The sequence below is a fragment of the Plecotus auritus genome, assembly GCF_963455305.1.
Source record: "Plecotus auritus genome assembly, chromosome: 1".
In the NCBI taxonomy this organism is placed as follows: domain Eukaryota; kingdom Metazoa; phylum Chordata; class Mammalia; order Chiroptera; family Vespertilionidae; genus Plecotus; species Plecotus auritus.
The window spans coordinates 13,174,207-13,197,921 of NC_137770.1; the positions used below are offsets into that span (position 1 = coordinate 13,174,207).

The 23,715-nt window shown below is 55.8% G+C and overlaps 1 protein-coding gene across 1 annotated transcript in view; it reads left to right on the top strand.

Annotated features, from left to right (window-relative positions):
• CCDC88C (coiled-coil domain containing 88C) overlaps window positions 1–23,715 on the top strand; it is a gene marked incomplete at its 5' end in the record, with an annotated part of 111,176 nt that overhangs the window by 51,819 nt on the left and 35,642 nt on the right. The window contains 10 exons of the mRNA XM_080666508.1: window positions 4,725–4,783; window positions 5,621–5,704; window positions 8,559–8,699; window positions 9,114–9,298; window positions 10,029–10,110; window positions 10,444–10,602; window positions 14,741–14,887; window positions 15,509–15,653; window positions 18,896–19,080; window positions 22,378–22,515. Coding sequence (XP_080522634.1) covers window positions 4,725–4,783; window positions 5,621–5,704; window positions 8,559–8,699; window positions 9,114–9,298; window positions 10,029–10,110; window positions 10,444–10,602; window positions 14,741–14,887; window positions 15,509–15,653; window positions 18,896–19,080; window positions 22,378–22,515 — 1,325 coding nt within the window. The remainder of the gene's footprint in view (window positions 1–4,724; window positions 4,784–5,620; window positions 5,705–8,558; window positions 8,700–9,113; window positions 9,299–10,028; window positions 10,111–10,443; window positions 10,603–14,740; window positions 14,888–15,508; window positions 15,654–18,895; window positions 19,081–22,377; window positions 22,516–23,715) is intronic.

Sequence of the window (23,715 nt, forward strand, 5' to 3'; positions counted from 1 at the left end):
CTACGGGATGTGGGAGAGCAGCCTTGGGTCCTCCGGCGCAGCAGTGCTGGAGGGAGGCGCTCGGGGGGGCCAGCATTGATGCGGGTGATGGACAGGCGCTGGGATAAGGGGGCCGCCGGCCTGGGTGCACTCAGGGGGCCCAGGCATCATTGCCCACGTGACTGGGTGCCGGCCAAAGTCTGAGTTCGATAAACGTTTGTTGAATGACTAATGAAACAAATGGGAGGGAGTGCCTGCTTATGTTAATGCCCATTGGGGGCCACATGTGTGACGTTCTTGGTATAAGAAATCTAGGTGAGGGTTTCCCAGGGGTTGCTGTCCAGGCTGTGAGGTGGTGTGTACAGGTGCCTGCCTCGTACCCCATGGACCAGGGTGGGCATGAAGGGTCCCCATGTGCCCCCCCACGAGGAATTCACTGTCCACACTGTCCTCAGCAGTGCCGTGGAACTAACTCAGGGTGGCCCCGGCTGACGAAATAATAGACAGCTGTTCTCGTCGTAAGCAGGGCCCCCAGGAGGCCCCCAGAGCTGTGCCCGTGGGCTGAGGCCCGGGATATTGTTACTCACCCAGGAGACATACACACGGGGCCATGGTCATGTTCAGTGCCACGCTCTCTTCAAATCGGCGAGGCAGCCCCATAATCGTCCTTATGAGGGGGCGGGTTTTCACATACGAGACCAGGGAAGGCGTGGTGAGTGGTTGACTCTAGCACGTGAGTCCGAGGAAAGCAGAGTTAGAATTGGTAAGAAGATACATATATGCACTAACTTCTCACTTAACGTTGCCTATAGGTCCTGTGACTTTAAGTGAAACTACGTATACTGAAACCAGTTTTACTGTAGGTGAATTGGCATAAGCAAGAATTAAGTTCCGCCGAAACCGGTTTGGCTCAGTGGATAGAGCGTCGGCCTGCGGACTGAAGGGTCCCAGGTTCGATTCCGGTCAAGGGCATGTACCTTGATTGCGGGCACATCCCCAGTAGGGGGTGTGCAAGAGGCAGCTGATCGATGTTTCTCTCTCATCGATGTTTCTAACTCTCTATCCCTCTCCCTTCCTCTCTGCAAAAAATCAATAAAATATATTTAAAAAAAAAAAAAAAGAAGTAAGTTCCTACAGCATCTCATCATCGTTACAATGAAGTGATGTTGACTGAAATGACATTTGAGGTCATATGTGCCATCCCAGCAAGAAAGGAAACAAACCCTTCTCTGTGCCCTTCCCCTGGGACTCGATGCTGACGGTTCACGTCAGTCCGTCCGTCGGCAGACGCTGGGGAGCTGCTGCTCCGTGGCCTGGGATCCGAAGCTGGCCGAGCTGGAGCCTGCCCTGGAAGGAATGTCAATCAGGGACGACAGTTTCAGGAGGAAGCGGGTGGTTGAGGAAAGCAGGTGGGGACAGACCTGGGACCAGATCTCAGTGTGTAACTCAGCCTGTTTGAGCCCCGTTCCTGCTTGTAAAAGGGAGGTTTTTGCCCACTGGGGAGTAAATCAAACAGTAGCATGTTCTAGCTAAGTGCAGCGGTGGTCTGTGGGAGCGAAGGACACGGAGGAGGGCAGACGTAACCACTGGATTGGGTTCGCACTTCCCCTCAGCCTCACTGTGGCTTGCAGATCCTGGGCCTCTGGCTGTGGAGAGCTGAGCGAGCCAGAGGGAGGCGGGCCTGTGCCTGCTTCTCTCTGACCCCTCCCTGCGGCCAGTTCACCGCGCCTCCGACCCCAGCACCGCAGTGGGTGCAGTTTGGGGCAGGAAGAGCTCCCTCTTGGAAAGGGCCGTTGACTTCCTTTACCTAATCCCCACCTTCGTACCTAAGTGATCATTTACAGACAAGATTTATTTTCCGCACCCAGAGACCAGGAGGTGGGAGCATGCAAACGGCTACATTGAGAGAATCAAAGAGTAGAACCAGAAGGGGCCCTCGGGATCCCGTACCTGGCCCAGGAGATAGGTTTGGTTCCACGTGATTGGCAGTGGCCGAGAGGGCTGTGTTCAGAACGACCCAGACGCCTCATGCCGGGCTCAGTAAGAAAGCGTTGTGATTGGCCATGTCTGCCACGGACGAGGTGAGAAAGTCAGGGAGTTGTCCAGCCCTGGTCTGACCCACCCAACCTGCACATTGGAGAGGTCGGTGTGGCTTACTTGTCCACCCTGACAGCGCAGCACGCTTGCCAACGGGTCATGCCCCTTCTGCTTTGGGAGCTGATCCCTGCAGACGTCTGTAGCCTTATGTGTCGCTGAGATCAGCCTAAGTGAATTTCATTTCTGCTAAGAAAGACGGGTGTGTCTCTCTGTGTCAACACTCCAGGAAGCAGGTAGTAGAGGAAGTAAGGTTTTTCTTAGATTCAACCAGTAGCTCAGGCAGTCGTGGGATTCCCCCCAAGTTGTGAGGTTGTGGGTAGACGATGTGGAGGGTGCCTGATGTGTCCTAACCTTCCCCCACCCACGGTGACTCATTCAGCACCGAAATCCACGTTGCTTCATGCCCTGCCTCCCCCCCCATCCCCCACCCATTTCTCACTCTGAAAACCAACTCTAGTTTGCTTAACCACAGAGCATTTATAATTCGACCAACACCACGTTCTCTTACCTCTGAGCCTTTGCATGGGCTGTTCCTGTGCCTGGAACGCTCTCGCTCACCTGCCTTCTAACCTCTGCTCTTCACGTTGGGTCTCAGCTCAGAGGCCATTTCCGTTAAGAAGCCTTGCCTGACTCTCACTGCAGACTCGTGTCCTCCTTCCAGGCTCCCTTGACATTTTTCAGATTTTGTTCGTCGTTGATGTTCTTGGTCTGAGCGCAGAGGACTGTGTTGATTACGACAGAGCTCCCAGCAGCCAGAACACACGGGTGCCTGGGCAGGGAGCTGTCTGTAGGTTTGTTTCTTCTTTGACTGCTTAACTGTGTCACTGAGCCAATCTCATTGGCAGGGACCCAGCAGAGAGTCATATGTATGTTACGAAACTATTCAAAACCCACCATCTGGTAGATTGAGGAAAATAGCAGTTCTTCTTACTCCTGAAATCCTGTGAGAAATTGGGCATCGGCCTCCCTTGAGAAATGAGGGAACTTCTGCTGCTCGCTCTGTCTCTCTCTTTTTGTAAGTTTCACAGGAATCCGTGTAGGGATGAAAATCACAGGATGCACTGTGATCAGCACGTTCGTGTTCACTCAGCCTCGTGAGAACAAGCAAGCACTGCGCCACCGGAATGAAGATTCTTCTAAAATTACTTCTCCACCTGTAAAACCTATTTCCTTCCTCTGTCACAAAACTCGGCAAACAGGAACTCCGTAGTTTTCTAATGGTGCGCTGGATCAGATTTAGGTTTGCCTTGATGCCTGATGGGTGCGAATGAATGAATGAATTGAATGAATGAGTGAATGGCTCATGGTTGTCACTGTGTGTAACTGCAGGGTGAAAGGGAGCAGAACCCTTTGCTCTTTCACGGAGCAGCCTCAGACTGTGATTTTGAGCTCGCTTGTGTGCATGTGTGTGTGTGTGTGTATGTATGTGTGGTATGCATGTGTGTGTGTGTGTGTGTATGTGTGGTATGCATGTGTGTGGGTGTGCATGTGTGTGTGGTGTGCGTGCAGGGTTTCTGGTCTCCTTGTTTATGCTTTTGCTATCAGCAGTGGGCCTACCCTATGCTTGTTCCCACTTTCAGTGCTGTCTTCCTCTGCTGTGGCTGGGAACATGGATCCTCAGAGCAGTTTAAGTTATTCTGGAGAATGGTATACTGAAATCCTCTGCTGTGAACAGAGTTCATCAAGATTTCCTGTATGAACTCTGCCTTCTGTCTCGGCTCTTCTCTATTCTAAAAAAAAAAACAAAAAACCAAGCCAGCCACTAAGGTGTTGTTTAGCATCATTTAGATCAGTGGTCGGCAAACTCATTAGTCAACAGAGCCAAATATCAACAGTACAACGATTGAAATTTCTTTTGAGAGCCGAATTTTTTAAACTTAAATTTCTTCTAACGCCACTTCTTCAAAATAGACTCGCCCAGGCCGTGGTATTTTGTGGAAGAGCCACACTCAAGGGGTCAAAGAGCTGCATGTGGTTCGCGAGCCGCAGTTTGCCGACCACGGATTTAGATTAAAGCACTGAGAAACGGAGCCTTTGGGAGGGGATTGGTTGAGTGAGTTTGTGGCCTTTGTACGCAGTGTAAGTATGAGACCATCACAAGTGACATGTCCATGTTGTCTGGGGTTTTCTTTGGACTACTTCAGCCAAACATCGATACAGAATTACGGGGAGGGGAGGGGGTGGGATAGATGTGCAGAATGTTGATAACGTGAAGCTGGGTGATGAATCCGGGGGCTTGTCGATCGTCGATCTGAAATGTTGCACGATGAAAAGGTAGCGTTGTATGCAGCCTCATCTTAGAGCCGACGCAGTATTTCCTGCAGAGATGCCTCTCTGCCATCGGGCTTTGCTTCCCACACACACTAAAAAGAGATGCTGATGTTGAAGTTCGTGGTGCATCATGGGAAGATACTTAAGATATATTTGAGTGGGAAAGAACCACAAATAGTTATGTACAGAATTCCCATTTGGTTTAAATAACGTAGAAGCCCATCCATAGAAAACAGATGGCGTGTGTACACCCAGGTCGCAATCACTGGGCAGAGAAATGATTTTTGTTTTTAGCTTTTCTACAGCACACTGGTGTATCGCTGATGAGATATTGTGAACAGATGAGTCTAATTAAATATGTTGCTCTTTTGATTTAGGGAAGAGTATGGAGGAAATCAAGAAGGTGCTGTTGCTGGTGCTGGGCTGTGCCGTCCAGGTATGGCGTGGGCAAGGGTGGAGGGGGGCCTGGCCTTAGCCATCTGGTGTTTGGGTTTGTGGGGATAGACTCCCCCCTAGTGAGTGAGGTAGGAGGGAAGCTGCCTTCAGTCCAACATGACACGTCCCGGCTTCCTGAGAGAAGGGACCACTCAGTAGGTGGCAGCCGATTCTAGTCCCAGGGCACCTTTGGGGATTCCTAAGCCCAGGGTGCCTTTAGCAAATCGTACCCAGTATAGGGACACCTGGAGCAAAGAGCAGCAACTACACACAGCCTGGCCCGCATCTGCCCCACCCCGTCTCGGGAGATAAACGTTTATGGGAACAGAGCCCCACTGGTGACTTCCTGTACCATCTCTGGCTGCTCGCACAGCACGAGGCAGGCTGAGACTAAGTGGCCCGCGGACCCCGATGTTTTTACCATCCAGCCCTTTGAAGACAACGTTTGTCGCCATCTGGCTTAAACCAGGTGTTCTTGATCTTTACTTGTTTAAGAATCACTGGAGCTTGTTTAACGTGCAGATTTCTGTGTTTCCTCCCCCATGTCTTCAACCGGATGGGGCTTTTTAAGAACAAGCACCCCAGGTGATTCTGATGTAGGTGATCAGAGCAACTTGTAATTGAGAGAAACCTCAGTCCTAGTAGAGCAGGCATGTCACACTCGCCCGCTGCTCTAGAGAAACCTCAGTCTGAGGGGCGGTGGGGACGTCACATTCTTGGTTACAAAGGAGGAAGCCAGGGGCTGCTGGGCAGGTCACTTGGAAACTCTCTGTGGCTGTGGTGGGCTCCGGTTGCCTCGCTCGCAAAATGCTCCCATTAACACGTGTTACCCCCGCAGTGCGAGAGGAAAGAGGAGTTTATCGACAGAATCAAACAGCTGGACATCGAGACCCAGGCCGGGATCGTGGCCCATATCCAGGAGGTAAGTGTGTGGCTGGCTTCGTGGGGCTCAGCTGTGGACCCCCACTCCTGTGTCAGCCAGGAGACAGGTTCTCTCCACCCAGGAGGAGTTGAAAGACTACATCACCCATTAGTGATTTTACTAATTTTAGGTTTCACATACCACAGAAATATTGAACCTGTTTGGAAAGGTAGTCGTCAGCAAGCTAAAGTAAAATGGGGGTAAAAATTTGAAGAAAAAAAAAAATTAAAACACCTCAATCAAGTCGTCTTTTGCCTCCTCTTCTTGCCTAATATGGACTCAGACTATTTTTAAGTGCTGTCAAGTGGTTTGGACTCAGAATTTGATTTGCAGACCCTGAAAATATATTCTGGCACATTATCGCCCTGCTTCACACGGTTGATCATCACGGAGAAAGGTTCTCCGTTTCTGTCAGTGGCGTGGCAGAGACACGGACTGCCACCCCCTGGGAAGTGAGAAACCAGCACGTCCTAGAAGGGCTGTCACTGTAGACTCAGCCCCTGGGGTGGGGTCGGGAGGACTCTGCACTGAGGACAGTCCCTCTGCCATGGAGCCTGGCAGAGGTGGTCACATCAGAAGAGGTTTCCCTGGAAACAGGGCCTGTGTGGGCAGGCACCAACCTGGAAGTTTACTTCCCTGACATCCTCCTCCGCTCCCTCCAGAAGAAGCCTTGTATGATTTAGTTACCTTAGGAGAAGTGGTTCAGCCTTCAGTCTCATTGGACAGATGAGATAAAGGCATGGAAAAGGCATGAGCAGGAGCACATAGGAGCAGGTGGGCCGGTGTGACCGGCAGGGGCAGCTGCACACGGCTCCCAGGCCAGCACTGGGGACAGGCTGGGCTGATGGGTCCCCAGCCTCCAGGCACCATGGGGTGATGGGCTCTGAGTCAGCGCTGGAGCCAGAGGTGGAAGCGGCCTGTCGCAGTCGAGGGGAAATCAGCATTGTCGTAAACACACTTAGCCATTCGTGACGGTGAGTGGCCGCCTGTTAGCCTGAGAACCATTCTGCCTTTTCGTTTTCCTTGTGTGTCCACATGTTTTGAAAATGGATGTGTCTGGGGACTAACTGGGTCTTCGCCCCTCACTGCCTTCCCGGCTCAGCCGTTGGGATATTTAAAACGAAGGGGGGTGAGTGCAGCCCTGGGGTCCTGAGTGATTATCAGATCCAGGGCTGGCCGTGGCGACTGGGCTTCAGAATTAGTTAGGTGCTTCTCAGACATGCAGGGGCCCGGCCCCACAGGAGACCCCCCACCGAGGCAGCATCGGGGGACGGGGAGGAGCAACATGAGCCTTTAATGAAAGCTGCTCGCGGGACACATGTGCCGCTGGGGTTGTGTCCCGGGATCCCCTTTCCAGACATAAGAGGTCTTTCCCAAGCACTGGAGGGAGCGGCCTCCAGCCAGCCCCTGAGTCCCGGAACCCGGCCTTTAGGGTGCCTAGAACCATGGGCTCAGATTTCTCCTAATCCTCCGAGATGTGCCGGATCCGACTTGTCCCTTTGGGAGGTGGGAGAGCTAAGGAAGTGGTGTCGTTTGAGAAACCGAAAGGCCCTGTTTTCTTGTTGTGGGATGGTGTGTGTGTGTGTTGTTGTGTTTTTTTTTTAAGTTATTTTCTACCTCCATTTACTTCTCTAGAAAATTGAAGAACTTTTTTTTGGTGCACCCCACTGAGTAGATTTCCATTTGTTTTCCCCCTTCAAGGCCCGAGGGCATTAATACTCATCTTCCCACTCTGAGAAGACTGAGGACTGGAAATAGACCTTCTGCCTCCTCTGGCTGGTCTGGGGCTCTGGGAGAGAAGGGCAGGTGGGCAGTCGGTGGAGAGACTGCCTGGCAAGGACCTGGCGGGAAGGGGAAAGCCAGGTGGGCCCGTGTGGCCTGTGGGGATGAGAAACAGGTTCACCTGAACATTACTTTAGGTTATGAAATATTTCCCCGAAAAATAACCTAAGATTGTTACCCAACATTCGGACATAAGCATTTTAATATTTTGCCACCTTCGCATTAGATTTTAGCAGGGGTCCTCAAACTTTTTAAACAAGGGGCCAGTTCACTGTCCCTCAGACCGTTGGAGGGCTGGACTATAGTTTAAAAAAAAACTATGAACAAATTCCTATGCACACTGCGGGCCCGGGACGAGTCGGCTGCTAAGCAGGACAGGCAGCAGCACCCGGCGGGCCGCATGTGGCCCGCGGGCCGTAGTTTGAGGACCTCTGCAAGGAATAGGCGCTATTCCTCTCCTCACCCACCCACTCCCACTCCTAAGGCTCACCTCCTTTGTGTGATAGATTGATGGTGCTCGACTGAAAACATCCGAGGACGGTTTAGGGCAGCCATGGGCAAACTACGGCCCGTTCAGCTGTTCTACCCGGCCCGCGGAGCTGAAAGAGCGGAGGGTTCTCTTGCTCTCCCCTCCGCTCCTTTACTTTGAATTTATATTAGTTCACACAAACACTCCATCCATGCTTTTGTTCCGGCCCTCCGGTCCAGTTTAAGAACCCATTGTGGCCCTCGAGTCAAAAAGTTTGCCCACCCCTGGTTTAGGGAAATGACTGCACTATAGGGAGAGCTGCTGACATTGCAGTCAGCGTCCGCTTTGAACTGTGACGGCGGCGGTGGTTTGTGTGCGTGAAGAACGCGGCTGCAGAGAGTTGGCTGCACTTGCTAAGGAGGCCCCCCCCCCCGCCTGCCACGGAAACTTCGTGGCTGAGGTTAATGTCGGTGAGATGGGCTGGCTGTGGCAGAGTCTGCCTGGGCCCCCGAGGCTTGGCCTTGGGGCGGGGGGTGCTCTCGGGAACCCCCGCAGCTGCTCCCTGCCCGGCCTCTGCAGCCCCGGACCCGTGTGTGCCCTCAGGTGACCCACAACCAGGAGAACGTGTTTGACCTGCAGTGGCTGGAGGTCCCGGACGTGGCCCCGGAGGAGCTGGAGGCCCTCTCGAGGAACATGGTGTTTCACCTCAGGAGGCTCATAGATGATCGAGACGAATGCAGGGAGGTGGGTTTGCCTGGTGGGCAGGGCAGGGAGGGGCTTGGGCCTGGGGCCCGAGTTATGGGCCGCGCTCCTCGTCCTGACTCTGGCTCTCAAGCCTCTCTTTCTCTCGTGGTCCAGTTTCCGTGGGGGCAGGACGTGGGCACTTTCCCTGAGGGCACCGTCACCTCCAGACACCTGTGTGAGGATCAAAGTTGGACGTGGGGACCCTGCTCCATTCACACGCCCCTTTCGGTCTCACTAAATATATCCTCGCTTTTTAAAAACTCACAACACCTCTCTCCTGCCTCCCTCCTGGTCTTGCAGTATCAACTGACATGTCTTTTACTTCCGTGTTTTGGTCCTTCTCACCAAGTTCTAGGGCGGGCACTGTGCCAGGCACAGGAGCACGCCGGTGAGAGCCCTCTCTGCCCGCTGCAGCTGATCGTGGACCTGACTCAGGAGCGGGACTACCTCCAGGCGCAGCAGCCGCCCAGCCCCCTCAGGTCCTCCAGCGCCGACTCCACACCCAGCCCGACCAGCAGCCTCTCCAGCGAGGACAAGCAGCACCTGGCCGTGGAGCTGGCGGACACCAAGGCCAGGCTGCGCCGCGTCCGGCAGGAGCTGTGAGTCCCCCGTGACCCGTTCTCTCTGCTCTTGGGCCGTGTGTCATCAACACATTTCTAACACGTGGTTCACTGCCAGGCGATGCAGCAAAAGGGGGAGCTCTGACTAGCGCCCCGGAGTGCAGGCTCTGCTCCGAGCTCAGGCCCTGTTTGGCCGTGGCTAGTCCACTCCGCCCTGGGGCCTGCACAGGGAGGGGTTCTGCTGGGCCTTTAGGGTTCCTGCCAGTCCAGACATCACGGACAGAGCAGCAGCCTGCTGTTCACCCTCAGGCCCAGGTTGGGGGTTGAATGGCCACACACTGGTGTGTGTGTTCTTGGGTGGAGGGAGGATGTGTCTCGCCCCGCATGGCGAGCCTCTTCCCTCTTTCCTGCAGCTGTGATGTCACTTGCCCGTCATCTCGGGAGCTGCCCGCCTTCACGTCCCTGCCAGTGGGCCTCGCTGCCTGCCTGGCTGTGGAGGGGCGCAGTGGCTCCTGGGGTCTCCTTCCCTGTCCCGCATCCTCAGAGGAAAGCTCAGTGTCCGAGAGGAAAGTGGGTGTAGTCCGAGAGCAGGCATTGAAAACTTAAAAATGGCATTGGAGTCGGGAGCGATTTGCAAGCCCCACATGCAGACTCCCTCTTCACACCCAGAAGCCAGGTCCCCTTTCCTTTCCCGCTGTGGTCTCCCAAGGTGGTGGGCTTCCTGGGTGCTTCTGAGGAAGCCCTTACCACGTCCTCCCCTCGCCCCCAGGGAGGAGAAGACAGAGCAGCTGGCGGACACCAGGCATGAGGTGGATCAGCTGGTGCTGGAGCTGCAGAAAGTCAAGCAGGAGGTGAGTGGAAAGCCTGTCGTGTGTGGAGGGGGCGAGGGGCTAGGATGCCCCAGTAACCATGGCCCGAGGTCCAGGAATGTAACCGCGGGACCTTCCCACAAAGGCCTGGTTCCTTCCCGCTCAGAACAACGCTGCCTGAGAGCCCGTTGCCCTGAGAGTTGCTGTGGGGATGACATGTTTTAGTGACAGCGTGTGGGGCCCCCGCAGTGGCCTGCCATGGAGCCGCTCGGCCGCCAGGACCTGCCTTCTCCTGGGGCTGCAGGGACTTGGCCCCTTCCCCCCCAGCCCGGAAGGTGCCCTGAGCTAGGTTCCCTGCCTTTGCCCACCTCTCAGAACATCCAGCTGGCTGCCAGCGCCCGGTCTGCTCGCGCCTACCTCGATGAGCTGGACTCCCTGAGGGAGAAGGGGAGCCGCGTGGAGAGGCTGGAGATGGAGCTGATGCGCTTCAGGGAGAAGCTGAAGGATGCAGACTTCTACAAAGCCCGCATGGAGGTGAGCCCAAGCCGGGCAGGCGGCCCGCGGCGCTTCTGTCCTGGAGGAGGGGGAGGAGCTGTGATGCTTTCCCAGCTGCCCTTGCACCCAGGCCTGTCTGCATGACCCCTGGGCCTCCCTCTGTTAGTGGCAGGAATAGGGTTGGGAATATGGTTGAAGGGCCCTGATTCTTTTAGGATTTTTCCTTCTACTTCATGCCACAGTGATGACCTTTCTATTCACAAATCTTTTTTTTTTTTTAAGACTTGTAATTTCTGTGGCTAAATCTTGCCAGGACTGTTCCCTCATCTCTAAAACAGAGATAACAGTACTAGTTCATGAAAGAGGTAAAATACCTGGTATATGGGCAAGTCCCATATTAAGCTCTCAGTGGCATAGCCTACTCGGATCCCGAGGTTAGGGTCCATTCAGGGGAGGGTGGCAGGGCTGAGGCAGGGATTCTGGTGCTTTGACCACTCACCCCGACTGCTTCCGGTCAACAGTGGGTTCCGGAGCCCTCTCTCCCGAGGGTTTGGGAACTTTGCCCCCTTTGCAGGTCCCAGGGTTTAGAGGCTCTCCTCCTGCAGACGGGCCCTGAGGTCCCTGGGCCACGTGGCGGCAGGTTGGAGATGGCTGTTTGTACCTCCGACCTACTCAGGGTGTGTGTTTCCCCAGGAATGTTGGTGACACACTCGCCCTACCCCCACCCCCATCCCCCCCCGTGGAGAAGGCGCCCTGGGTGCTGTGCCAAGGCAGCCTGGCCCGGCCAGGGTAGGGGTGGGAGGCCGCTCTCGGCTTTGTCCTGGAAATGGTCCGCTGGCCCTGCTGGTGATGAAAGGCATCAATCTGCAGCACAGACAGGTTCCGGGACACGGCACACTCACTCACCACAAGTGCCACAGGTGGGAGGGTCGCAGACAGTCACGTACAGGCGCCCCCAGACCGCTGCCTCCGCAGCCCTCCTGCACACCGGGGACCTGCGGCAGCCCCCACACCTCACCCCGATACTGTCCCGTCGATGGGGTGCGTTTCGGGGCCTGTGCGAGCTGCCTTGCTCAGTCACGCAGACACGGCGACTGAGGGCCTGTGTGGCCCAAGCCCCGCGCCGGAGCTTCTGGAGGGTTTCCCATGGGAACTCCTTTCCGTGTTCTCAACTTCCAGGCCTCTGGGTGATACAGCAGTATTTTTCATAATGATTAGTAATTTTGCTGTCAAATGAGTAATGCCTTAGGCCTGGCCGGGTTTGGCTCAGTGGATAGAGCATCGGCCTGCGGACCAAAGGGTCCCTGGTTCGATTTGGTCAAGGGCATGTACCTCCATAGCAGGCTCCTCCCCAGCCTAGGCCCTGGTCTGGGCACGTGCAGGAGGCAACCAATCAATGTGTTCTTCTCACATCAATGTGTCTCTCTGTCTTTGCCTCTCTCTTCCACTCTCCTTAAATAAAAAGTCAATGGAAAAATATCCTCGGGTGAGGAGTAACAACAAAAACAAAAAAAGAAAAAATTAGCAATGCCTTAAATTTAGCATTAGTTTAATGAGTTACAAGAGAGATCGTGTGGTTCATGGAGCCCAGGCCAGGGTAGAGGGTGAGTCACACTGTTCGGAGGCCCGTGTGCCAGGGCCCAGGGAGCAGTGAGGACGGTGCCGCGCACACGTCCTTAGGTCGCGGTGGTTCAGCCGCCCTGCAGACCGGGCACAGGTCTCTGGTCAGCCCTGCTCGGCCAGGTTTCTGTGTGCACCTCGAGCGCCCGACGGGAAGGACAGGGTCTTAAGCGACTGCGTGCCTGGGGCCTGGCGCACACAAGGCATTTGGTAGTCACCACACAAGGACAAACCCATCTCCCAGCAATGAAAAGACTTGAAATCTGGGGAGGAGGACGGGGAAACGTCAGGAGGTTTTGTCTCCTTCCAAATGTGACACTTCGGGTGTGATGGGCAGCAGGTCAGAGCGCCGAGGACGGTTCCCCTCCACTTGGGGACCGGCCATCAGGCCTGGCCTGTGACTGCCTACAGGTGGCCCCTCAGCTGTTCGCTGGGCTGGATCTAGCCTTTAAATAGCCTCCCGGTTCAGTTGGGGTCAGGCCCTCGGGGGGCAGGCTGGCTGTGGGCAGCTGCAGGGGGGTGGCCCCTCCCCCGTCCAGGCCAAGCCCTTTGCCAGCTTTAGGACTCTGGCATGGCTTCTTGTGGTCTGGTTTCTCCCTTCTGAGGTGGCAGGGTGAGCAAAGCAAGTTTAGATATTTCTGACGTCTCACACACGACGACGTTCATACCACCAGGATATGCAAACGTATTTGAATAGTAGCTATAGATCCTTTCGTTCGACGCTGTATTCTGCTTCTGGACACTTGTCCATCCCTGCTTGTCTCCCAGTCTTGCAGGACCCAACTCACTTGCCACCTCCGATTCCCCCTCATGGCGTGATTCAGCTGACAAGTGTCACTGAACACTTCCGGGAGGCCCACAAGAACAGAAAGGGAGTAGTCCGGCCCTGCGGGACTGGCCTGCGGGAGGGGGACAGGCCAGCTCAGAGTTGCCTCATAGTGGGCACTTGGGGAGCCTGAGCATCTGACTCACTGGGTGGGACAGAGTGGAGCTGCAAGCGCTTCTCAGAGGGGCAACTCCAGCTGGGTTTTGAGGGCTGAGTAGGAGTTGGTTGTAAGGCTGAAGGGGCAGGCTGTTCTATGGGAGCTCAGCCCTGAGAGTATGGTGATATAGATGAGTCCTGGTGGATAGACTGGCTGAAACACAAGGTGAGAATGTGGGGGCCGCGGCCAAAGAGGGTGAGCCGGGCCTCCTTCCTGCTTGTGCCCCTCCATGGGCTCCAGCTCACATCGCTGAGCGTAGTCTGAGCTTCTTCATCTCCCTCTTCTCCTCCCCCACCCCCACTCCCCCCACCCCGGGGCTCCGTAAGAGAACACAGGTCTGGAGCTCTCCAGGTGAGTTCACCCCTCGCTGGCTTTATGACTTGGGGCTCATTCCTTAATTGACCCACGGCAGCCTCTTCCTGTGTAAGAAAGGACTGTCCCTGCCTCCCCCTCGGGGCTGCTGTGAAGAGTGAATGTGCAAGGACAGAGGGCACCTAGTGCAGGGCCGGGGATGGGCAGAGAGACGGTGCCCAGGTGAATCCAGGGTCTGGAGCAAACCCTTCCCGCTGCCAGGCTTTGGTCAGAACTGTGCCCACTGGTGGGAGGTCCATGGCTTCCCTTCTACCAAGAATCTTGGCTTCTGGCCCCTGCAGGGAAAATGAACACGAGATGGAAAAGCAGCAGCTACCGCCCACTCCCGGTCGTTAGAACCCATGAGTGGGGCCAGCCTTGGAAAACTGCCCACCGAGAGCAACGGTCACATCCCATGTATGCGTGTTCCCAAACTGTGAAGGCATTCAGGGGAGACTCAGCCCCCTAAGACACCGAGTGGTTCTGGGAGGGCTCCTGGGGCGGGAGCAGAGATGAGGGGAAAGAGCTGAACGGCTCCCCCATGTGTGCTGGGCACTGGGACAGGAGTAAGTCCGGCAGACTCCTCCCGTGAGGGGGCCTGTGAGGGACCAGCCATGGCGTCCCACACCCAGCATGTGCCTGACACCCAGAGGCCCATAGTATTGTTTGTTGTGTCTTAGCCCTTATTTCCAGGAAACGGCTGAGAGCTGTTTTTCTAAGAGGACGTGTGTGAAATGTTCAAATAGGAACTGTGTATTGAACAATAGCTGACCCGAATAGCCATTTATTTCCAGGACCCAGATCAGAGGAGTCACTATTGAATTGAGAGGCCTAGACTCAGCCCTCAAATCTGGGTCAGACTCTTAGCCCCACCCCTTCCTTGTTAAGCGAAGTCGCATCCTGTCAGCAGGCGCACTCGTCCAATAGACAAGGCTGTACATGTGAGACACGCTGACGCCAGGGCTGGCAGAAAGTAGACGCTGAAGAAGTGTTCCCTTCCCAAATTTAAGTAGTGTCTTGATTCAGAGGTTTTTTGCATAGAGAAAGTGCACCTGGCCTGGCCTCATGGAGAAGGGGCAGGTGCCCTAGAGTGGAGACAGAACGTCCCGCGGCAGCAGTGTTACTGTGAGGTGGCAGGTTTGGGCCCAGATGCCTGAAGGACGCTGTCCTCAGGAACCAGGGGCCTAGGTCTGATGGTTCTCATGTGTGTGTTTGCTGACCAGGAGCTGAGAGAAGACAATTTCACTTTGATTGATACCAAGTCCATTCTGGAGGAACAGCTGACAGCTGCTCGGGCCCGGGTCGATAAACTGTACGAGCTGGAGAAGGAGAACCTGCAGCTGAAATCAAAGCTGCACGACCTGGAACTGGTATGACGAGTGGTTGTCAGCACGTGCACCACCGATGGGGCAGTTTCAGGTTCATGTTGTGCCCTTCTCTGACGTTCTGCTGCTGCCGACACAGTGACCGCTAACGGCGGAGAGTTGCTTGCCAAGCTCACCGGCTTGAGTGGACGCCACTTAAGGCCCTCAAAACAGATAGGGCCTGACTTAGGTTGCTTTTCTGTAAGGATGGTTGTCCATGGGTATTTTTTGCAAAAAAGGGTCTCTGCTGGCATTTGTGGTGTGGGTTGAGCTGTGATTTGGGAGTCCCTACGGCCTTTCCAAGGGACCTGCTAAGGGGCCGCAGAGCTGCCCGTCATCATATTCCTTGCTTTAAAGCCCCGTGCTGTACGCCACTTTGTTCAGACACCTCTCAGAGATGTCGGGTGTCTTCATCACCTAGGCCACTGGGTCAGCATGTCTTTTAGTGGCTGTAGGTCTCCCAGCTGGGCCCTGTGTTGGAGTCACTTCTGTGCAGCTGTGTTTTTGGAAGTGAGCAGGTGCATGGAGGCCCTTCATCCTGGGGGCATGAGGGTGGGTGCACGGGGGCGGGGCCTGTCCAGAGGGTGGCACGGGGGCATCCTCACCCCACCCCTCTTCCTGCACTAGGACCGGGACACAGACAAGAAGCGCATTGAGGAGCTGCTGGAAGAGAACATGGTCCTCGAGATTGCACAGAAGCAGAGCATGAACGAGTCCGCCCACTTGGGCTGGGAGCTGGAGCAGCTCTCCAAGAATGCAGACCTGTCAGACGGTAGGCAGCAGCCCCTGGGGCCTGGGAGCCAGGCTGGCTGCGGCTTCTCCCTCATCCAGGGAGCGGAGCCCTTGGCTCTGAATCTCATGTGTCCGCCCATCCTCGCCCAAAGTAAATAGGGTTTTATTCAAGGGCCATTTAGAACTGTTTCATTGCAATTCTCCCCAAGGGGAACATGAGGGGTCTGGCGGCCTTGAAGTCAGGACAAGAACTGCAAAGTAAGTGTTGCCAGATTTCTCAGCTCCCATGCGGACAGTCCCAGGAGCTTCCAGATGACAGCACGCTGACCCCCAGAGGCTGTCTTAGATCTGTCCGTGGGGGATTGAAAGCTCTGGATGGCAGGAGCCTTCCCCAGAGGTCACAAACCTCCAGTATAACTAACCCTGGGCATGATTTCCTCCGTTCATCTCATAATCGGGCAGATGGGTGCAGTCTGTTCTCTTCTCCCTGGACGGGGGCTGCTAAGTGTCTCCTTCTCAGGGGAGCCAGGCCTCTTCCCCTCCCTCTTGTGCGTGCCCCCTCACAGCCCCCAGAGGAGGTGTGGGGTTGGCCAGGGGAAGGTGGGTGGGCGGCAGGCAGTGCACCCAGCAAACAAGTAGCCAGTTCTTGTGCTCAACAACATCACATGTGCACCTGAGGGTGCAGGTGAAGGTGCGCTTAGATCTCTGCAGAGCGCAGGAGGGTCTTGGGCTGGTTTTGTGGGAGGGGAAGGTGCTGCTTTTCCAATTCTGATCAACATTCCTAAGCATCATGGAGAGGCTGCTGAGAGCAGCTGGATATTCATTCTCTTCAAGGGTTCCCATCAGTTCCAAACCTAAAGTCAGTTCATTGAACTATGAATCTGTGTGAGAAGTCAGTTCTTTCTGTGGTTTGGTGTCTGAGCACTCCTGGGACCAAGGGTGGACAAATCAGGGATCCCTGCCCTGGGAGTTCAGGTTCATGGGGAGGACACTGCCCCCTGGTGGAAGGCAGGAGTAGTGCCGGCTGGCAGGGACCTCTCAGACCTAATGTTTCTGTGAGAGGCCAGGGAGGCTGGTGGGTTGACAAGCCTCCCTGACTCGGACACTCTGTGTAGTTTGTGAGCCCTTTCAGGTCAGGGCCCGTGACTTCTTCTTGGTGTTCCCACTCCTGCTGCTTAGCTGGCAGCTCCTGGACAAAGCGTGAATGTACTTTTGCATGGATGGTGTGGTGGCTTCTTGACTAGAAAGGCCTGGCTTCAAGTCCTGGCTCCTCCACCTGTTAGCCAGGTGACCCCTTTTTAACCTCAGGTTTCTTATCTGCAAAATGGGGGTAATGAAGCTGCCTCACAGGATTCCTGTGCGTATCTCGTGAGAGGAGACAGTGAAGCCTTACACTGTGCCTGGCCCCCGGGGCATCAACAAAGGATGGCTGTCCTCATCGCCCTTGCTGAATTAAAAGATCCCCATTGCTCTGGTTCTTGGGGTGCTCATGAGCACAGCACCCAGTAGAGAACCATTGGTTGTTTTTGTAATATACTGTTGTGTCATCGTAAGAGCCTCTGAGGAAATGGGGCTTGTCATCAATTCCATTGTTGCACTTGGAGATCCTTCACAGTTATTTTCCATGATACAGAGCTTCAGTGCGAGGCACTGAGCAAGTCTGGGGGTGGGCGGTGGTGATAGTTGCAGGACAGTGGGAATGCATCTAATGCCACAGAACCAAACGCTTAAAAATGGTTAAAACGGTGAACTCTGTTATATAATACTAGAGGCCCATTGCATGATGTCCGTGCAATAATAGGCCTTCCTTCCCCTGGCTTCGCTCCCAGCCACCTGGGAGCCAGCAGGTCCTCGCTCCTGGGCTGCCTGGGAGCCGGCAGGTCCTCGCTCCCGGCCGAAGCACTGCTCCTGTAGCTCCCTCCGCCCCGCCCCCCCTCATAGCAGGCGTCCACCCCTCCCGGCCACTCTGCGCCTGCGTATGTAAATTAACCCGCCATCTTTGCTGGGTTAATTTGCATACTCCTGATTGGCTGTGGGCAGAGCGGAGGTATGGTCAATTTACATGTTTGTCTATTATTAAGTAAGATTTCATCCCAGTTTTTAAAACTGTTATTTTTAAAGCGAATGCTGCAAAGGTGCCATCTGAATGAGCACAGGTTGTGACTTAGTGGAGTTTTCGGCTTTTAGTGTCATTGGTCGCCTTGTCAGGATGAGGCCCTTGGCGTGTTTCCAGGTGTTGACAGCATGCGTGTTTGTCTGTGGTGTGCGCTGAGCTGGAGTAGGGCCACGGAGGTTCATGTGCTCCACCGCTGAGCTGCCTGCTGCTGGGGGTCTTCAGTCTGTCCTGGCTCCTTGGGTCTGTGCTGCCTCCTTGGTGGGCGATGGGAACGTCCAGCTTCAGGTTCTGCGGTGACAGCCGGCGTCCCCTCTAGGTCCTTCCAACCCCGAGGGGGTGAACAGGAAGCAGGTGGGGTGCAGCCTAGGAGCAGTGCAGTGTGATAAGGCTCCCAGGGCTGAGGATGTGGGCCTGGAGGGACAGGTGAGGGAGCACCCCGACCCCTCATCCATTCATTTACCTAAAGTCACGCCCCTGCTTGTGTCAGGAAGGGGCCGAGACCTCCCATTCTTCTCGGGTCTCTGCTCCCTTTTCTGTTCTGCATTCAAGCTGTTTAAAAGCAAAGGAGGAAATCTGCCTTCTTGTGTCTTTACCTTATGTTGATCTCACTTAGACTTTTCAAGCAATTTAGATATACTGTCTCATTGTTTTTTCAATGCAATTGTGAAAGTACAAAATGAAATCCATCTGAAGGCCCTGTCTAGGGATGGTAAGTACTGGGCATACTTGCCCCAGAGTCTCTACCACCTGCAGACATACTGGTCGATTATCACGCCCCCCCCCCCCAACACCTCAGCTGAGCCACCCAGACCCCCACCACTCTGAGGGCTGGCACAGAAATCGCCATCTCTCTGCCATCTCTGTTAGTCTCTGAAATCCTTGACTTGCTGGTCAGGTTAGAACTTGGTAAAAAGTGGTTCCAGCAGTTTTACCATCTTGAGGTTTTGCATTGGCCTCTTCACCGTCACCTTCTTTCTTCTTAAGCTCTGGGTTGCTTCCCTACCAGGCCCCAGCTGAGGCAGCAGAGGGGCCAGAACCGCCTGAGGAACCCTCAGGTGCCGGCAGCAACAGCACCCTGTGAACAACGGAGGGCACTCAGCCGACCACCCCAGGCCCTCGGGACCCAGGGCTCGGGGTGATGGTCCTGACCCAGCTTTGCTCTTCAGCCTCCAGGAAGTCGTTCGTGTTTGAGCTGAACGAATGCGCCTCCAGCCGCATCCTGAAGCTGGAGAAGGAGAACCAGAGCCTTCAGAGCACCATCCAGGGGCTGCGGGACGCCTCCCTGGCTCTGGAGGAGAGCAGCCTCAAGTGCGGGGAGCTGGAGAAGGAGAACCAGCAGCTCAGCACAAAGGTAACTGTGCGGAAGATACGGGCAAGCAGGGGGCCCGGGGGAGCACCCAGGTGTCGGTGAGGGTGCGCAGCTGGGAGAAATGCGGAATGCAGGGCAGCCACAGTTATGGTAGCGGGACATGAGTCCTCATGGAGCAGAGTCCCGAGGCAGCATGACATGTCCCTGCAGCAGTGCGACCGGACATGAGGGACGTCTGTGTGTCTCGTTGCCTTCGCCTGTGCAATGGGCATGACTCCTCAGCCCCCGGCCTCTCGGGCCCTGCCCCTGCTGCTTCTCTGAATCAGTTCCCTGTAGGAAACCATGGCCGTCCTGCTAGAGCCCTCGGGAGGCCTGTGTTGGCTCCGAGTCCTGGTAGAAGGGAGGGGTGCAATTCCCACACCAAAGCTGACCTGTGTCCGGTACCAGGAGCCCCGGCAAGGCGGCCCTTCTGCTCCTTCTCCCGGTCCCGCCCAGCCCGCTCGGGGCCTGGCTGCCTCTGTCCTGACCAGCGGGGCTGGTTTTGCTTTCTCCCCCGAGCCTGGCACGTCACGGGCCCTCCCTAACGTTGGATGGATGTGCGTCTCGGCCGTCAGCTGGGCACCACAGGGGACATGGCCCGACACTGGCCTTCCTGGAGCCAGGGCACAGCCTTGGGCACGTCCAGACGGCATGGTCACTCGGAGGCCTCTGAGAAGGAGGGAACAGGGTCAGCCAGGACACGGCTGCCCGGAGTCCCAGGCACCCTGGTGCCTGCTCGGCTCTCCCACCACCCCAGTGTCGCCCAGGCTGTAGGCTGACTTCGGTCAGAAACGTCTGTGTAAACCAGAGTTCCTTCCCTGAGACTCACCACCCTTCTGTGGGCCTTCAAGAAGGTGCCTTCCCATGCCTCATTTATCCTAAGTTCATTCCTTCCGCCAGGAATCCTGATTTTGAGAGGAAGAGGGGCAGTCTTTGGAGGCCTGTCATGGGAACACAAGCCCGGCACGGGGGCTGCTGGCAGGTCCCTGGCACCCGTGTGCTCCGGGGACCTAGAGCCTCACCACATGAGCCCTCAGCCCAAGCCTGGTGCCCGCCTGGGGCGGATGGGAACCCCCTTGGGGCCAGCCCCCATCTCAGCCCAGCGAGCTCTCCCTAGGGGAATGGAGGGTCCTTCAGGGATGGACAGGAATAAGGAAGGGCCCCAGTTCCATGACAAAAAGAACCAGACGAAGAAAGATGGGGGGTGTCTAGCAGTGGTGGGTGGGACATGGGCAATCACATCTTCCTACTAAAAGCAACAACCATCAGAAATGCAAAGGTTGGAATCACATTCCTTTCTCTGTGAGGGAAGGGGCGGCAGGGGTGAAGCAGTAAGAGTAAGGCGGTGGGGGGTGGGTGGTGAGCAAGGTGGGGGGTTGGAGGACTCACACCCCAGGCCCCGACTGAGTGAGCGCAGGGCTGGGCTCGGCCCATTGCTGTGCGTTGAGCCCTGCTGCATCCTCACTGTGGGGCTTTGGGCAAGTTGCTCGAGGACTCTGGGCCCCGTGCCCTTCTCTGAATGAGGGTGAGTGAGAGCTGCGCAGGGCCTTCCTCCTCGGGGCCGGCTCCGGCTCCGGCTCTGGCGCTGCCATCGGAGCAGATGCCTGGTTCCCTGCTGAGCCCAGACCTTGTGCTAGGAAGTGGGGCAGCGATAAGGAAGGAGAAGAAAGAGGTTCTCATTTTTGACAAAGACTCAGACACGTGGCCCGTGACAGTGCAATTTGCTTTTGGCCCCGTCCTCAGGTCCCCATGTTGGGGGCAGGGGGCTTGGTGTGCTGTCAGGGTGACGTGAGGACATGAATACGAGCTCCACTGGGCCGGACCCGCCCCTTCCTGGAGAAGAAGCTTGCCTGGTCCTGCTTCCAGAGGAGTATTGAGACAGTGCCCAGACCTATGAGATAAAGGCAGGGGGGCCCTCACCCCAGGAGAAATAGGCAGAGCTGGCATTAGAGCAGCGATCCTTCCGGGAACTTTGTAAGCCCCCTGTGCCAGGCTGCCCCCCAGACGGGCCAATCGAGCAGGCTTTCCGTCCTGGCTACTCACTGGGTCACTAGGCATCTGAGGGTCCTCCCCCCAGAGGGCCCAATGGGGGACCTGAGGTCCAGGGTCTGCAGAAGCTCTAAGAACCACCTGGTCTTTGATCTTGGAGATCCACTGTGTTCGTTTTAGAGCAGTCACCCCAAACCGGCAGCGTCGGGGTTACAATTCAAAATGCAGATTCTTGGGCACCAGCCCTGACTGTCAGAAGCTCTAGGGGGTGGGGGACTGGCGCGCTCACGAGGGGTCAGCGATGGTTGTCAAACCTGCCACCTGCCAGGTGTGTGCTGAGCACTTCACCCTGACAGAAGCTGGTGACCACCCTGCTGCTTGCTGGCCCTATCAGTTAGGGAAACCCGCTCGTGGTCACATCGTTAGCAGGGAGCAACCCTTTCCCTCCTCCTGAGTTTGGCGTCAGTGGGAAGGGACAGCAGCAGGGGCCTGGCCAGGGAGCCCCACCTCAGGTCCCGCCCTAGGTACTGAGTCTGAATCTGCGTCCATCACGGTGTTCAGGTGTCAGGCACAGAGCGTGAGGCGCACGGGTTCAGACAGCTCATGTTTAGGGAGTGGGAATGTGGATCCCGCAGAAGAGCTCCGTGTTGGGCCGCTGATCGGGCCGTCGTCCAGGCAGGACGGAAGGGGGTCTGGCCTGGGGCAGGCAGTGGGGTGTGGAGGGGAGCCGTATGGGGAACGAGGACAGGCCTTGGTGACACATTTACTTGGAGGGTGAGAGGAGGAGAGATGTGGCAGAAGACCTCTCTGAGCAGCTGGGTGAATAGGAATGTCACCAACTGGATGAAGTCCCTGCAGGACATCCGGCAGTGGTGGCTCCTGGCCCCAGGCATGTCGCTTGACCCTCAGGACAGTAGTGGACAAGGCCTAAGACAGAAGCAGTGAGAGTGAACAGGGGTGAGCTGGGAGGGAAGCTGACCGATGGGTGCCCATGACCTTTTTCTCTACCATGAACTGGAAGTGCAAACCGTGGGCTGAGAGGTGATGGTCAAGGGAGTGGGGAGCTCACTGCAGAACAAGGCCTGGCCTGGGCAATGGCTCAGGGACGCCACCTGGAGCCAGGCTTCCCTCTTCCCGCTCTGCCAGCCTTGGCAGTGGCTGTTGTACCTCCCCACGAAGTGGGCAGGAGGGTTTTTCCTTGAGAAAAGGCCTGTGAAAGTGTTCTGTGAGGTGACAGGGTTCGGGTCTGCTGTGAAACATAGTTCACTTCGTGAAACTGACTTTGCACGGGCTGGGTCTTCGGCTCTGCAGATTGAAAAGTTGCAGATCCAGCTGCAGAAGGAAAAGCAGAGCAACCAGGATTTGGAGACCCTCAGTGAGGAGCTGATCAAAGAGAATGAACAGCTGTACAGTGACATGGAGACCCTGAAGGCTGACAAAGCCAGGCAGGTAGGCCCTCCAGAGCGCATGCCTCCCCTGGCGCCCCTGCCTGCAAGGGGGAGGTCCAGGATCCCAGCCATGTCCTGGTCATTGATCAGTGATTCCTGGTGACCAGTTTCCTCATTCACCTGCAGCTCAGAGCAGCAATCCTCAGCCGCAGCAGAGGGATGGGGACAGGTATCGCCTCCCAGGGACACTGGCCATCTTGTTTTTGATTGATAGGACTTGGGGGAAGAGGGGAGGTGCTCCTGGGACAAAGAATGATCCCGCTCCAAATGTCCAGGGTCACCCTAAGAACCCTGGCAAACATCCAGGGCGGATTCACCTGGCACTACAAGTGCCATAGAAGGCAGCCCAGTGCTGGGGCAGCGACTCAGTGATGCCACCAAGAGGCCAGACTTCCCTCTTCCCACTCTGCCAGCCTTGGCAGTGGGAAGTGGGCAGGAAGAAAGTGGAGGGTGAAGAGACAGAGGGAAGGCCTCCCTAGACCCTCTATCGACATGTCATTGGCCAGACCCAACACATGACTACCCGTAGCTGCAAGGGAGGCTGGGTATCAAGTACTTGGGTTTTTCAGCTTCTCTAGTAGAGCAAAAAATGGCGGTTGGGGTAGTGCTATGTATAGTGGAGAGACAGGCTAGGGCCCCCTCTCTTGTATAATCTAGAAGGCAGAATGATAGGTGACAAGCCAGGTGACTTCAGACGTGTGCTATTGAGGTAATATACATGGGTCCAGGGAGAGTCTTGCTAAGTGCAGGACGTTTAGAATCGTGGTGCAGGGCTTCTCTGAGGAGCTGACACTCACACTGAGCTCTGGAGGATGAGAAGGAGCCAGTGATGCTGAAGGCAGGGGGTGGAGGCAGGTGAATATTCACAGCAGAGGGAAGATGACGTGTAATGTATGCAGGGGGAGAGTGGCGTGAGGAGCGGCCACGGGTGGGCGGCCAGCTCGTCGGGCTCCTGTGGACCAGGATAAAAAGCACCAAGGGAAATCACTTGCATTGTTTAAGTAAGGGGAGGTGTGGTTTTTGTTTTCTAAGTCATCCCGGCTTCTGTGAATGTGTTTTGACTTGACCTGTCTCCGTGGGGATCTCCGTGCCCTTCACCTTGTGTCCATCTCAGGCCTCTGGGAAAGTTAGGACGTCCTTTGGGTCCATGGTGGGGTGTCTTTCCAGGACTATGCTTCGGTCCCCCAGTTTGGACCAAGTC